At 57.2% G+C, this 16,151-nt stretch overlaps 1 protein-coding gene across 2 annotated transcripts in view; it reads right to left on the reverse strand.

The window, feature by feature from the left end:
* Positions 1–16,151, reverse strand: part of CACNA1E (calcium voltage-gated channel subunit alpha1 E) — a 413,895-nt gene that overhangs the window by 55,845 nt on the left and 341,899 nt on the right. For both annotated transcript variants that reach the window (XM_053915565.1, XM_053915566.1), the window contains exons 21-26: positions 12,047–12,700; positions 11,331–11,638; positions 9,261–9,420; positions 7,776–7,905; positions 7,186–7,245; positions 6,290–6,396 (exon numbers count right to left, since the gene is read on the reverse strand). In XM_053915565.1, the coding sequence (XP_053771540.1) occupies positions 6,290–6,396; positions 7,186–7,245; positions 7,776–7,905; positions 9,261–9,420; positions 11,331–11,638; positions 12,047–12,700 (1,419 nt within the window). The remainder of the gene's footprint in view (positions 1–6,289; positions 6,397–7,185; positions 7,246–7,775; positions 7,906–9,260; positions 9,421–11,330; positions 11,639–12,046; positions 12,701–16,151) is intronic.

Here is a 16,151-nt window from a genome sequence, read left to right on the forward strand (position 1 = left end):
TTCTCTGCTCTGGGACCACAGCACCAGCTGTAGGCTACATGGTTGGTGCAGAGTTCTTCCCTCTTTGCACATGGACCTCAACGAGCTCCCTGAACACGCTCCTGTTTGCCTTTGCAAAACACAGCGCCATACCCTAACTGGAAGGTACTTCTGAGTGCGGAGCAGCAGCGAGAGAGAGCAAAACATCTGATTGTCTTCCAGCAGTTTTGTTACTCAGTCTGGTCAGCCTAGTCACCAATGTCTTGGTCCTTAGTCTTTATATTCTCAACACCCAACCCCTCTCACCTGCTGATCTTTCTGAGAAGGCCTTGGTGCTGGCTGAAGTCCAGCCAATATATTCCCTCACCCCCACCCCCAGCTGGAGGCTAATTCATAGTGTCAGGCTCTGCCTCTGCGAGCATGGAGTAAGCAGATGGCTGGAGGGTCACATCATCTGCGCTGACAAGTCCCAAGTCCCATCATGAACTCTTCTGACCTGAATTATTCTAAAACTACTTTGTAACGTGAGGGCGGTGTGACTTGTTTCTGCTAATCCTGCTACACCGGGTTCTTCCCATGGCTGTGAAGGCTCCCCTCCTGTGCAGGGTGCCCTCTGAATCCGGGCCTCGTTATCCACATCGCTGGCTACCACGTGGATGGGGCCGTGTTCTCTGATCGGATCATTTCATTTTGCTGGTTCTGTGGCCGAGACCCGGTGCAACACCAACCATCTCCCAGATCCGTGCTTGGTAACCAAGAGAAAACACTCGGGCACGTACACCCATGGCTTCCATGGGTGAAAGGTCTGCACGTGCACCTTCTAGGGAGGGCTCCGCACAGTGCCAACTGCACACGAACAGACCACATGCTCTCCAGGGTTCGTCAAAAGACACGCATGCCAGGACTCAAGGCCAAGAGCTGGCAGACTGGAAACTTCTCTCTTGCAGGCACTGCCCCCCCACCCCCCGCCCCCGGCTCTCACTTTGTACATACAGCACCGGGCACTCCAAGCATTCATGGACATTCATCACCTTTAGTGTCCCTGCCTGGGCACAAGGGCAGGTAGAACCACTCCCGAGGCGACTCTGAAGGCTGGAATCTCGAGGAACAACATCTTTCTATCTGCTCGCTGCTGGAAATTTCCAATTCCAGCTCAGCCGGCACCCTGAATCCACAGATAATGGGCTACCTAATGGCCAAATTTAATTTTAATCTATCATTTTCTTCCACAGAGAGGGGCACTGGATGGCCTGTCTCACTCGGGGGTAAATAGGTCTTCTTCACCTGCAGCAGGACTTTGCCCACTCTTTCCTCTCTGCTACAAGATGAACGCGAGCTCCCAGCTTCCTTTGGGAGACGCCCCTCTCTGCTCTAGGAGGAGGGCGACTGTCAAGAAAGATACCCCAAGGCAAAGCTGGGGGTGTGAGGGGCACTGCCGAGGACACAGGCAGGCAGAGAAGAGCAGGAGGAAGGGTCAGCCTGCTGTCAGGTGAGAAGGCGGTCCTGTGGTTTCCAGGCTCTGAACTCGAGCACACACTAGCTCCCGTTCTCGGGTGTGCACAATCCCACCTTCCCGAACGCCCAGCCCCCAGAGCTCCACCAGAACCAGAGTGCCATACCCCGCAGCTCCTCAAGGGCCCTCCCGAGTCTGCAGCTGCCTGTGCCTGCGCACCTCCCTGAGTGAATTTGGAACCTGCCCTGCCGCTGCGGCCGCTTCTGCACGCGTTGCAAAGACCTTATCCACCTTAGGGCACCATGTCAAGTGTCAGGAAAGCAACACACTTCCATGCAAAGGATGTAATAAAAGCTAATGTGGGAATTCCGGACCGTTCTGGCATCAAGAGGCAGATTGACTCATGTGTTCCCTTCCTGGCTAAGGACCGAGTGAGGAAAGGCCAAGCGCGACTGTGGGCCAGCTCCCCGTGTGGCAGGGAACCCTGGCCTGCCCTCGTGCCCCGCTACGATGGCACGCAGCACAGGGAAGCTGGGCGCCAGCTTCTCGACAGCCTGCATGGGTCCGACCAATGCCCAGGTCCAAGTCGGGGAGGAGGTGGGAGCAGAACTGCTAGTTTTCTTTTAAACAATTGCTGTTCACAAGCCACTGTAAGCAGGGAGTTTACTATTTAGGACCCGACTCAGGAGAGCTCACCTGGCAACCGGACTCGAGCTAGGCAAGTAGAGTGCAGAACAGTGGAAGTGAAGAGGGTGAGGGCCTGCTGGGGGGGCGGGGATCACACATCACACGCCTGTTCCAGGCCTCTCCTGTGATGCTGAGCTGTCCCCCACCCCCTGGCCGCCCGAAGCCCATCACTGAACACCGGAGACATGAACCCTGAGAGCCAGGCAGCACTGCCTCACCGTGCAGGGTGCCAGGAAGCTCACAAACTCCACCTGGCACAGCGGCCACAGGGCCTCCCTACAAGGCAGCTGAGTTGGGAGCCGGGGGGGGTGTTCCAAAGGGAGGGAACGAGCCTTGTGTGCAGACACGCATAAACACCAAGGCTGGAACCAGCCCTGTCTTCCACCCGGGAGGCCGGAGGCACAAGTGACGGCGACAGAGTGGGGAAGCGGGGAGAAAGTTTGCGGTCCTTCCATGTAAAGACCCAACAGAAGAATCCCTCTTTTTCAGAAAGCAGAAGATAAAAGGGAAGGCTGCATGGATCCACTCACTCCCCAGACTCCGCCTGAAACCTCAAAGAGCAGAAGGCGCAGCCAGGACATTTCTAGTTGGCAAACAGGGAGTCTCCTCATGGCCCGGGAGGTAGGACGCCATGGGAGGTGGCACGAGGCAGAGCCGTACCCAGCCCCCTGCCAGAGCCGTGCCCACCTCCCTAAAGGCAGGAGTGGGGGTGCTTTGGGAGGGAGACCTGAGTGGTCGTGTGGACACATCAGACCGGCAGGAACAGGGCGGGGCCATGCAGGGGTGTCTGCCCTGATTTTCTTACTCCCATAAGCCCTCGCTTAGACCCCCCCCCCCAAAAGTCACCAAGTTCCCAAGCGGAATCTGTCAGGTTCACGACATAAAGAATCTCTTCCCTGGACGTACGCAGCTATAGAGAAGAGAAACTTCTCTTCGGCCAGGCCACCGCAGAAACAACACCCGTGCCTACGGGAAACAGACTCGGGGGCAGGGCAGGCCTCTGCCACCACGGGGCTCAGGGGACCTTGGGGCTGCTTTGAGAATTCAGCCACAGGCCATTCCCTTCCCTGGCGGAGGGGCGCTGCTCCTGGGACTTGGGCTGGGTTCTGAGAAGGCTCTGGGTGGCCCTAGTGGAAGGGATGCCAAGTCACCTCTGATGTCTGGGGAGCCACAGAAAGGCGTTACCATGGCAACCACTCTCCACTCTGCTGAAACAGAGTAACAGCCTCTGCAGAAGCCTCTGTTGGGCAAGGTTCAGTGTCAGGGACACAGGTCAGGAGTTAGGTTCTCTGAAGAGTGGACATTCCCAGGGGCAAATACTCGAGCGATGACATGAAAGCTGTGACAACGAGGGGTGGGGTCCTTGAAGAGTTTGCAGAAAAGCCCGCATCTGGCTCCCTGCAGGGCTAAGCCCATGGCCACAGCCCCACAGCGGGACGGGACGCAGAGTTTGTTCTGCTGCCCGGCTCAGGAAGGTGGGACCCTGGTTAGTCCTAGCAAAGTGATGGGAACGCTGAATTCTCTGGCGCCCTTACTGAGGAGAGGGAGAGGACAGAGCTGGGGCGTGAGAGCACATGGCCAGAAAAAGCACTACCTGGACCTCAGCGTGAGCACCAAAGGCCAGAGGAGGGGAGAGAGTGACCAGTCTCCTGAGCAGGAGGAAGGGGGAGGAAATGCGTGTGGCTCTCTTGCAGGAAGGGGATAACAGAAGACAAGAGTGGATGGAGAGGGATGAGCAGGTACCATGTATGTTTTGGAGAGAAATGATTAAGAAGTTTAAGAAGTGACATCAGTAAAAGCAAGTGATGGATCACAACTCTGAATCCATCACATAAGCATGGACCCCAGAACCTGGGGTTCCCGGGGTTCCCCGAATGTACCTGGTCTGAGGACCAACAGAGACGCTTCGGCTCCGGGGCTGTTCAGACTTCCCCTGCTGCCAGCACCAAAGCCGCAACCGCCATGTGTCAAAAGGACCAGAAAGAACAAGACAGATGACAACCCTCTAGTCCATCACCATAGCGTTGGGCCTGAGGAGAGACAGCTGGACTGTGGGCAGAGGGCAAGCGTGCAAGGCTCCTTGTAAAATGCACCTCCCGCCATATGGCACCAACACACCTGCCTGGTTGCCAGGCACATAGGCACAGGTGTGTGTGTGCACGCGAGTGTGTGTAACACCCTCATCTGGAAAACCAGCCTGCAATCACCTTCGACTATTTGCCTATGTTACGCGGCAACACCCACTTTGCCCCGATACTCAGATTCACGATGCGATGGGAGAAGGGAAAGAAGGGGATTCACGGCCCTGTGCGAGGCGCTGCTCACACGAGTCTGCCTCCACTTCAGAAGGAGAAACTGAGGTTAAGAAGGTCACTGTCTTGCTATGTGGCTCAGGGACACAGAAGAGATGGCATTCAAAGTGTGCCTGGCTCTGAAGCCCCCAGCCTTCCTCCTGCTTCTCCCTGCTGCCCCCAGGGGGCACTGTGCTTGGTAAAGAGGGGGAGGGTTCCTTCCTCTGAGCTTCTCTCCTTCACTTTTTCACAGAGTGAGACTTATTTACTGAGATCGAAGTGAGAGAGAGCAGTGTGGCAAACAGTGTATGCAAATAAACTGATAAAATGAGAAGGGAACTTGACCTTTTCAAAACCCAAGAGTATTATTTATCTCTAACAGAGCAGTGGGCCTCCTGAGGACAAAGGCAGAATGCTTGAATGCTTCTTTCCGAGGAGGAGGAGGAAGAGGAGCTGGCAGTCCCCGAGACAGAGCCAGGGTTGCCTTTATTTTTATCTTCCTGTGCAAGTCCCCGACAGGCCCACTGAGAAACACCGTGCGTCTGTGACACTTCCCCTGGTCTGGCCCAGCCACGTGCACTAGGAGGCTTTCTCGTTATGGGAGGTGACTACACTGGACTCTCACAGCATTAATTCACAGGTGTACTTGGGGACAAGGGACAAGGAATTGTCCTGACCGCCAGCCCAGCTCAGGGTCACAAGCCACACTCCATCCACCAGCTCTTCTTTGGAGGGTCCCCCAGGGCTGGGGTAGCAATGGACCCAGGGCACTTCCAGGCTCTGGGAGACTTCCACAGCTGGGGACCTTTCCTCTCTTCACAGACAGAGAGGTCCCCACCCTCGGCCATGGCGGGGGGCATTCCTTCTTAACCCTCACTGCGCGTCTGTCTCTGCCAGCACGGGCAGAGGTGGAAGCTGACGGTGCACTGGAAGGAGATGGGATAGGTGAGCCCCTTCTGACACTGCAGCATGGGAAGGTCACACCTGTGGAATCTTGTTCCTTCCCTTTGGTCATTACCATCAATGACAGCAGCTCCCCAAAGCCTTCTCTCTGTCCCTTCACACCAGGCAGCCTGCCTTGCTTAGGAGCCCGGGCTCCCCTTGTCCTCAGAGAGGCTGGAAGGGGCGAAGTGGCTTCGGAAGGGGAACGGGGTGCAGACTGAGCCCAGAGGCTGTCACTCACACCGGCCTAGGGACAGTGAGCCCATCTCCTAGGGACAGACACCCTGGAGGGCTGGGAGAGCCCTTTCCATGGCTGCATTCCAGAGGAAACATCCGAATGTGTTTGAAAACCTGCTAGGGCTGGATCAGTGTTTGAAGAAACAGGATTCCCCCAAGGTAAAGAGCATGGTTTAGTCACCGGACACAGGGCTTAAGGCTGTATACTATGCAGGAAGGCTGGGAAAGGCTTGCCTGCTGGAGTTAAACATGGTAACACAGCTCTGGGGTCCCCCTGCTCAGGGGCAGAGAACTTCCCCAGGCTGACCTCTGCTCTACTCTCTGTACATTTCCTTCGAGCTGCTCCTTTGTTTGACAGAATCAAGCATGGAAAGAGCACATCAGCCAGGCCGGGTCCCTCCCTGAGCCCGGGGAGGCCCTGCCCACACAGGTGGGCACCTGCCCATGCTTCCTCCTCTCCAAGAAAAATACTCCAGGCCCCTGACTTCTCCCTAGTGGCTCTCCCTACTCCTCCTTCACTCAGGGCACGTGAGCTGAAGCTGAGGGGCCCGCAGGAGCTCTGCAGGGCCCACTGGGGGATACTCCCGGGCACCACTTGGCAGGATCGTTTTTCAGGCGGGCCGAGAAGATGACCTCCGATTGGCCAGGGTCTCAGGAAGGAGGGAGGAAAGGTAACCGAACAACAAGGAGAGTTACTCACGCCAGAGCAAAGGCCACCAGTGCACCGACCACCACCACGAAGTCTAGGATGTTCCACAGGTCTCGGAAGTAGGACCCGTCCTGCAGAATCAAGCCCTGGTCTATCATCTGCGGAGGAAGGGAACGGCCAGCGGTGAGCCCAGCCGGTGCAGGCGACGTGGGCCCTGCGCTCGGGGCTCCCCACGGCAACGCCCCATGCCTGCCATCCTCCCCACGACCAACCCCGCAGAGGGACCTGAGGAGCAGCCAACAGGCTCTTTTCATGGGACGGTGAAGCCTGAGGCCCCTTCTCCTCGTCACCAGGGTTCAACTAGACTGCTTGGCCATCTAAGAAGCCTGCCACATTCCTCCATCCATCAGTGGCTCAGAGCACCAGGCACCATCACCACCACCACCACCACCACCACCACCACCATCACCACACACACACACACACACACACACGCGCGCGCGCGCGTGAAAACTCCAGAGGAGTGAGGCTGGGCGCAGAGGGAAATGTGGGTGTCCGGGTGATGGGGCGGGCCAGAGGGCAGTGATGCAGCTGGGGCTGGACGGATCCAGGAACTCGACCCTGCCTAACCCTTTGCCTTGGCATAAACCCAGGCTCACACCAGGGAGCACACTGCAGGGTGGCTGATGTCCCCAAGTCTGTCTGCACTGCCACTGTCTTCTGAGAGAGACCCTGGCTCCTCCTCTGGCCACACCCACAGGTTCACCCCAGTCTAAACAGATCTGTACAGTCACATGGGGCCACCAGGGGCTTCGTCAGGATCCTGAGGCCACAGGAGAGGCTCTGTCATTGGCCAGTGGGTGACAGCATTGGGAAAGGGCACTATGCCTGGGAAGCAGACAGCTGACCCATCCAAACCCCACCCAGGTTTTCTCAAAAGACTTTACCTTAATAACCATCTCAAAGGTGAACACGCCAGTGAAAACGTAGTCGAAATACCTCAAGACCTGTGAGACACACACGGAGGAGGTGCAGAGGTTACATGTGCCCACCAGGCTCCGCACACGTCTGCCAGCCCACCCAGCCCCCACTTATTGCTGCCGCAGACCCTGCTGGAGCCTGATGACGTGGTGGCCAGGCTGGCCCGTGCCCCACGTCGGCTGGAGCTTATCTTCTTGAGTCACCACTGACCCACGAACCTTTTGCCCCCTTGCTGGCTCAGAACCTGGAATCCTGGTCGGTTCTGATCCACCCCACCTCCCACCTATCTCCTGGCAAACAACCCTTGGGGCCTCCAGTCTCCAGGCTACACCCGCCCCTCAACTTCACACCCATGTCCTAGGTCAGACCCCACATCCAAGCCCTCAGGTAGCTGCATATCCCCTTCCAAGCCCTGCTTGGCTCCAGTGATTTCTCACTCCTTCCTCATTCCCCCAGGACCTTCCTTGGGTCACCTCTAATGCTGGGATGGGGAGGTACCAGGATAGGCCGAGGGCCATGGCACTAGGGAGGGAGGCAAAGGGCCCCGTGCACCCACTCTGTTGCGTTCCGAGTTGGTCAGGACGGGGTCCTCGGCTGCCAGGGCGATGCTGCTGGCTGCGATCACTAGGAGGATGCACATCTCGAAGTAGCGCAGGTTCACGATGTAGTGGCAGGCCCTGCGGATCCTGCAGCAAGGGGTGGGGTGGGACAGCCGCTGAGCTGGCCGCTTCCCTCCGCCCCACCCCCTCACACAGCAGCCTCTTCCAGACAGCCAGGCCCTGGCCAGAGGAAGCCTTAGGGAGAGCAATTTAATTTCCCAGGCACCACCCTTGACTTAAAGCCCCAAGGGGGAAGGTAATCAGATGGGCTGGAGGCTGCAGCACACAAGCCAAGCTACATTATCTGCAGGCACGTCTGAGCCCTGGGGAGCAGCCAGCACCAGAATACACAGGCCCTGGGGTGCCCTCCGGACATCTCACAATGTCTGGCCCCCCCAACTGTATAGAAACTGGGGCAGAGGAAGCAAATCACATGAACCAATAAACAGGAAAATAGACCTTTATTCTAAGATTCCTGATGAGAGCAGCCACAGGTTCTCACGGTTTCAGATGTTCTGATTAAATGACTATATCCCAAAACCTGCAGTGGCCTGACAGTCCTTAGCCCAGGGTCCTGCCTCCCTAGGGCCTGGCTGGACACCACCCACGTGGCCACTGAAAGCCTTCTTACCTTCCCAGCCTCACCAGCTGGTCTATATTAGGGGGCAGAAGAACGCTCGTCTTTCAAAATTCCATCTTTTCTGAATCTAACCTTCCTCACTCCTCCCTGTCTCCCCCACCTCATGTCCCTAAACGCACCCATTTCAAAATCCACAGGGATTCTGGATTGGGCAGTGGGACCGATACTCTTAAAAAAAAAAAAAAGATTTCATTTATTTCTTTTTTAGAGAGGGGAAAGGAGGAAGAAAGAGAGGGAGAGAAGCATCGATGTACAAAAGCAACTATCGCACGTCCCCAGCTGGGGACCTGGCCCACAACCCAGGCGCACGCCCTGACCTGGGATTGAACCGCTGACCTTTCGCTTTGTGGGACAATGTCAGGCCCAATGAGTCACGGCAGCCAGGGCGGGGACCAATAATACTCTTAGGGTCAGTGGGTGATCTCATCCTTCTAGGCTCCACATTCTCAGCTTTGGAAGATTTGGCAGCTCATCCTGAGGAGATTTCCTGTTCTCCCCTCCCCCCACACCACCTACTGACCGAAGGATAGATGATGCGTCCACTCCTTGTGACACTTCCCACACTTCCCTGTCTTAAATAATTCTTTAGACTGTGGGCACTGAGTGCAGAGGGCGTTCAATTCCATGACCCACCACAACCAGCGAGTGCCCTGGGAGTGGCACGTGTCTACCCACATTCCAGCAGGAAGGATCAGGAAGACAACTGGGCCCTCGTCCCTCCATCTCTCCGTCACCCCGCCCCGGCCCAGACCCTGCCTGTTCACCCTGGGACTGCAGGTCAGAGAGACGGGAGGGGACTTACGGGTTGGTGGTGCTGAAGATAAACATGGAGCTGTGGGGCACCATGGCCTTGCCCTCCCGCTTCTCCTTCTTCTGCTTCTTCTTCCCCACCTCCTCCTCCTCATCCTCCTTGATCTCTGCCTCCTTCAAGGGACTGGCCTCGCCGTCAGTCTTGTTGCTAACTGCAAGGGGAACATGTTGACATCTTCAGAAACCTTACCACATGGGAGGATGGAGCCCTTCAGTTCCCACGGGGGATGGGATGGAGGGGCCAGGCAAGGGCTCCAGGAAGGGCCGAGCGACATGCCCTGCAAACGTCGGGGTGTTTGTTACTCACGCTGAGTTTAGCCCTTGTGCTCCTCCTAGCCCTACGCTCGCCCCCATTTCGTGTGGGATAGCCTTTGTCACATACAGCACTCTCACTGCCTTTCCCTGGGTGACATCAGGCTGGTTTCTGTTGTAAAGCTCACCAAGTTCAGTTATATCTCAAATCTGACCTCTCTGTGTTTACTCACTTGATGAATTTTCACATCGATACCCCCGGAGTGACATGCATCACTGTTCCCATTACACAGATGGGAAAGGGACGCTGAGGGACGTCAAGCACCTATCCTGAAGTCATACAGCCAGCATGGGTTTCCAGTCTGACACCCAAATCCTTTCGGTGAAATCACACTGCAGGGGAAGATTTTTAGAAACCCTTCATTCCTCTGTTTGCGGCCACCTTTCTGACTGTGCTTCTTCCAGGCATGATGGATGTAATGAGATGAGAATGCAACATTCGTGAGAATACGGGTCCAAGACTGCCTTCCAGGACTGAGGGGCTGAGGGGCCTCGACCGAGCGCAGCTCTTGGGGACGTGCTCTCCGTTTCTACAGGAGTCACACTGGGGTTCCGTGAATGACTCTGCTCTGGAACCTTGTGTAAACAGCAAAGCTCTGAGGTTCTGCCCCTCTGGACCTTCCATAAAGTAAGTATCTGCAGTAGCCAAAAGCCCTCTGATCACATGCTCTCGCCTATGACCAAGGCCACACGGGCTGGCCCCAGGATGGGAACAGAAAGAGGGTCAAACTTTCTTAATGTTGTTTCTCATTGGAGAGGGTCCAGGACTCCTATTTGTCGGAGTACAGAATTAATCCGACTCCAGAAGAGGTTGTGAGCCTGAGACCCAGACACCTGACCGCGTCAACCCCAGGAGCACTAGACACAGGAGACGCCACTTGGCCGAGCAGTTCTGGCACTGAGTGTAGGGAAGGTGAAGAAACAGAGATGGAACGGGGCAGGAGAGAAATACAGGGAGCGAAGACTGTCCCGTGAAAGGAGGTAAATGGGGCAAAAGTCAGAGAGGAAAAAGAGCAAGGGTGGAATGGTGGTCACAATGCAGTGACCTTGGGCAGCAGGTGGGACTAGCTCAGGAATGGGGGAGGGGTTAGGGCAGGGCTGGGGAGTTAGTGCAGGAATAGGAGGTTAGGGAAGGAATGGGGTCTCCCGGATGAACATTGTTGCCTGAGGGAACTAGAGAGAAAGTGACTAAATCTTGGAGGAGAGAAACAGCAGATAAGAGTAATAGATTCATAAAATGTTAGGACAGAGGTCGCCGGTGTCCTCACTTTACAGATGACAGACGGAGGCCTGAAGAGGGACAGAGGGTTTCTGGAGGCCACCACTGAGCAGGGCAGGGACCACCTAGCCCTGCTGCCACCTCCGCCCCATTGGAGGCCCCCTAATTTGTCCAGGTAGCAGAGCACCTCGGAAGTCCTGGAAAAGGCCATCGGATATCCACACAATCAGCCAAGTCGCCGAACAAACATCTGGGCACAAAATCACACATGACCTTTCTGAAGACTCCACGGTGGTCACAGGGGCCAAAGCCTTGAAGACATTTCATGGGCAAAACATAAGACTGAGGAAACTCTAACTTATTTTTCCTGCAAATTGAGATAAAATTCTCACTATTTTTTCTTGTTGAAGAGCGATTTAATCCCGCTGGTGGGGTTTCCCAGCTTTACTGGGGAGACTGTGGGGCCTCGACTCCCCCCCAGACCAGGTGGCACGGGGAAGGGATGATGGGGGACAGAGACTATGTCCTCACTGTGCACCACGGTCGAGTCCACCAAGGGGTCCACGTCGGGGATGGCCACCGTGACGCTGGTGCTCTCGGTGGCAGCCTTGTCTGTGTTGGCTGTGACGCAGGAGAGGTCGGGCTCGCTCTGGCTGATGACCCGGCCCACGTCCAGCTGCACGTCCCCCAGCAGGGCCTGCTCACTGCTGCCCTCAGGCTCCCGCTCCGGAGGCCCCTTCCCCAAGTCCAGCTCTGCGTGGGGCAGGACGAGGGGAGTGTCAGCCCCATCGAGGGCCCCTGCCAGCCCAGTGCCTCTGGCCACCATCAGGCTGTTGGTCCTGTCGACACAGAAGAGAAGCTATTTCAACACAGGGTGAGGGGAGCGGAGCCCAAGCAGCCCTGCTGGGGACGCAGGGCATCTGCTGCCGCCCACCAGATGGGCAGAGAGGAGCTAAGACCCATGGGCAGAGCCTGCCGCCTTACTCCTGTCCATCCATCTGTCCATCCATCCATCCACCCATTCATCCGTCCGTCCATCTGTGACCCACTCCTGACAGGAGACACCCTAAAACAGACTGGTTTTCAGGGGGACAGATCCCAGTGCCCGTCCTATCTGCACATACGTCATAACCGGTGCATTGGCACCCGCTCCACATTACAAGGTGAGGTGCGGAGAGGCCCGCACTGGAGAAGCCCTGCCACCAGCCCTGCTCTGTGCCCCCAGGGCGTTCCTGGGGCTTGTTTACCTCCTCAGGTCCAGGCCCCTCTCTTCTTCCTGGATCGTGGGCTCCTTGCCCCCGTGGCCGCCCCTGGGCTCGTGGTCCTTGTCCCCCTCGGCGGGCATGCCGTCATCCAGACTCCGCTCCTGGCTGGCAGACCGGCTCTGGGAGGCGGAGGAGGGCTCCTTGCCTTCCGTTCTGACTCGGCGGTGCCGGCTGCGCCGCTGGCTCTGCCTGTGCCTGGCCCGGTCCTCAAAGGTCACCACAGTCTCCCCTCCCCCAGCCTCTTGCTGGGTTGGGTCACAGTTCCCATGACAGGGCCTGGACAGCCACGGCGGCTCCCGTTTGCCCAGGGACAAGGGGCTCCTTTGGTTGTCCAGGGCACTGGAGAGGTCCCCTCTGTCGCCCTTGAGGGACCCCCCACGGCTGACGCGCTCCTCCTCGCACTTCTCCAGGCCCAGGCCCAGGGCCAGGCCCTCGATGGGCCGGGCTCTCCGGTAGAGGCTGGGGTGGGCGTTGAGTGGGTTGAGGGGGCTCAGTGGGTTCAGAGGGTTGAGTGGGTTCATGGGCGGGGCCTCTTCCTTGTTGAGGGCCTCCTGGCTGGACATCTGCATGTGCCTCCTCAGCTGGCTAGTGCGCTGCTCCCACACCGACATGTGGTGGCGGCGCCTCCGCTCCCTCCTGGCAAAGGGCAAAGGGGGAAGGACAAAGTCAGACCTGACGGCTGAGGGCCGAGGAGGGCAGCCCTCAGCAGCCATGGGAAAAGCGTGGGACACACGGTGAGAGGGGCAAATGGGAGAGCCCGGGACCTGCAGACAGAAAGCACAGAAGGCCGCCAGGAGCAGAGGAGGCCACCCGTGAGTGGGTGGTGGGTCCAGTGCCTCCCGGTTCGCGGGGCTTCCCATTCGCGTCCCTGTTCTGCAGTAGCTGGGGGAGCGGGTGGGGGTGCGGACAGCCCAGTTCCCAGTCCCTAGTCCCCAGAGCCTGTAGGGCCCGAGCACAAAGGCCACCAGGTCCCCAGGCCCCTGCTCTCATTTGCTTTCAGGGCACCAGCCTTTCCCCACTCTGCGCCCACCACTGTCCCTAGTTCAAGGTCAGAGACCTTTCTTCCACCAGCTCTCCCTCTCCTTTCCCTCTCCAATTACAGGCGGGGACTACAAGGACAGAGAAGGATGAGGGTCAGATGTCATCACAGGGTGACGACAGTGACAAGCAGACCCACGTTACAAAACGCGTTGGCATTACCCTCCAAAACGAGGGGTGCTGTGGGTCTCTTCACAACAGTGGGTAAAACCCCAGAGGACTGTGTGTGGAGACCACCAATAGCTCGTCCTCAACCCGCTGCTGAGCACTTCGGCCCGGGGCCGAGTGGGGCGGTCACAGGGCAGCAGGAACACATGGACGTGACACAAGGCGAGCACCCGGAGTGGGCTCACACGGCGGAAGGGCAGCCGCCCACTCCTTCACTCGCATGTGCCTGTGCGTGCACAGCTACAGACGGGTCAGGGGACACTCACGTGTGCCCACACCCCCCCGCACCGAGGCCCACGCATGGCTGCACACGACTGCCTGTGTGACAGCTACACCCATGCCAACACATGCCCACTCGGGCCACACAGATGAGCAAACAGCGCACAGGGCCACATACCTTAGACACACTGACACAAGCACGTGTCGAAAGGTACAGCAGGGCACATCCACAAACCATGAGCACGGAGCACACCCGCACACACCACCGATGTGCACACTCGGCACCACTTTGTCCGCAGCAAGAACAAAGACACAGCGTCCCCGCACCCACACGTAACCACTCACAAACACGCAACCCGGTCCACACATACAGGTGGCTGCTGCGTGGCTCCCACATCGACATGTGGTGTCTTCTCCTTCTGTCTCTTCTGGGAAAGAAAAATGGACAGGTTCAGTGCACCCCAACCTCTAAGATCGACCGCGAGCCCCACGGCCACCTGACAATTTCCAGGGAGAGGTACAGAGACCCCAATGCGCCTGCGCATTCTCCATGTGCCTGCTGCCCTCTGTGGGCTTCCGACCTTCGACTCCCCGAGGGAGTCACTCGATTCCCTGCTGTGCGCGAACACGTGGGGCTAGATTTTGAAGCATACATGCAGGGACGCAAAGGGTCCACTCCCTGTTTCACTGAGTAGCTGATTCAGATGCTCCACCATCACGCCCCTTGGTGCTCACACTTCCACCTCAATGCCCTTCAGTGAACTATTTTGGAAATGCTGTCAAGTTGGGTGGAGTTGCGCCTCCTCCAATCACCTCCAGGACAGCACCCCACAGTCACGTGGGTGTGGGTCCCAGCAGGTCACTCCAATCTCACAGCACATGCAGTGAACCCACGCTCTGCTGTGCATGCCATCAAGGCCACAAAAGTAGCCCACGGCCCAAAGCAGGACCTCCACACCATGGCGGCCATCCGCATAATCCAGGATGGGAGCGGTGACCCCTGCATTTGTGTGACACAGCAGCCCTGGCCAGAGGCCCTGAAGATTCAGTCTGTTCTGCTGGGTAAAGCCCGGTATGAACCTTCCTACCTTGTACAGGGAAAAATCTCCTCTCTCTCTCTCTCTCTCTCTCTCTCTCTCTCCTCTCTCTCTCTCTCTCTCTCTCTCTCACACACACACACACACACACACACACCCACACCCCCCCCCCCCCCATGACTTTCAAACGGGCAAAGGAAGGTCCGAGTATCAGGGTGTGGGCATCACTTGCAAAGGCAGACACGACTCCTGGAAAAATGAGACTGTCAGCTCAGACCAATGCTCAGGTGGAGGAAACACACCTGGGACCCCTGCAGAGAGAGCCTGCCCCAGTTCCTGGGCTGACAGGTCCAGTCTGGCCCAACAGACCCTGCCTGGACCTGGAGGTTGGCAAATGCTGCTCCTTTCCTGATAAAAAGTGACACCCACCCATGGAGAACATGCTAGACAAACTGGCACTGCTCAATGGCCACGCTCCACGTCTGCAGAAGAGCCCGCTCCTTGGTGGGGCTGGGGGAGTAGGGGCAGCGCCTCCCTCAGGTGTCTGGCAGAGGAGCGATGCACATGAGCCCCCCTGGAACGGATGCAGACATCGCTGTGCAGATGCTGTGAGCTCCCCAACTGCATGCAGCCTCAGCTGTGACAGCTGCAATGCCACGAGGCCCACATGGGGCAGCAGTGCCAAGAGGCATGGGCAGCACGTAGAGACAGAAGCCCACGCTCCAGATAGGCCGCGTGCACGCCCACTACAAAAACCACACTCTACCACCTAACTGCAAATTCTCTTGTATTCAGACACTGGAGGCAGAGGCATGTGTACGAGTGTAAGCACAAGAATTCTCTCTCACATACACACACCTGCACACACACGCACCAGGCAAAAGACAGACCCAATCAAAATTCCCACACAAATCAGACACACTTCAAACTCTTTACTTCTCTACTCACATATGAAAAGATCCAAGTTCATACCCCATCAGAATCATTAACATACCTTCATTCCTCAAATCACACAGAGAAGCGTCCACACACCTCCAACCTCACATACGTGTGACCTCACATCCAGCCCACAACCACCTGGCAGGCCAGGAGAGGCCAGTCAGTGTTCTTTCCCTTTCGAAAATGGGGAAACAAGTTTGGAGACCCGAAGGGATTCTCTCTCCAAGGTCACAGAACATACAGGTGACAGAACTATGCCTAGCACGCTGGCCTTCTGGTTTGTCACATGTTCTTCCCGTTTCTCCAGGGGCAGCCACATTCTAGCTCGAAGGTGACAAACACAAGGCCCGTGGGCCGAATCCATCCCTCCACCTTGTTTTATCCGGCAGCAGCGCCGAGTTCCTTGGCCCGTTACACTTATACAGTCCTAAAATGACATTTGGCCCCTTGAAGGCAACTGCGAGGTTGATGTGGCCGCCGGTAAAAATGAGTCTGACACCTGAGCATCTAGCTTATGCTCCTGAGCGGTGCGCACACACCTGAAGCGGTTCCTGCACTCGTGTCGGAGCCTGGATCTCCGTTCATTGGGATGGTTATGGCGCCTTCCTCCACCCCGCTGTGCCCGGATACACACACTGCTCAACACCTACCACCCTCTGCCTACCAGCATTTCATTCATCCTTTCC

The sequence above is a fragment of the Desmodus rotundus genome, chromosome 12, assembly GCF_022682495.2.
Source record: "Desmodus rotundus isolate HL8 chromosome 12, HLdesRot8A.1, whole genome shotgun sequence".
Classification (NCBI taxonomy): domain Eukaryota; kingdom Metazoa; phylum Chordata; class Mammalia; order Chiroptera; family Phyllostomidae; genus Desmodus; species Desmodus rotundus.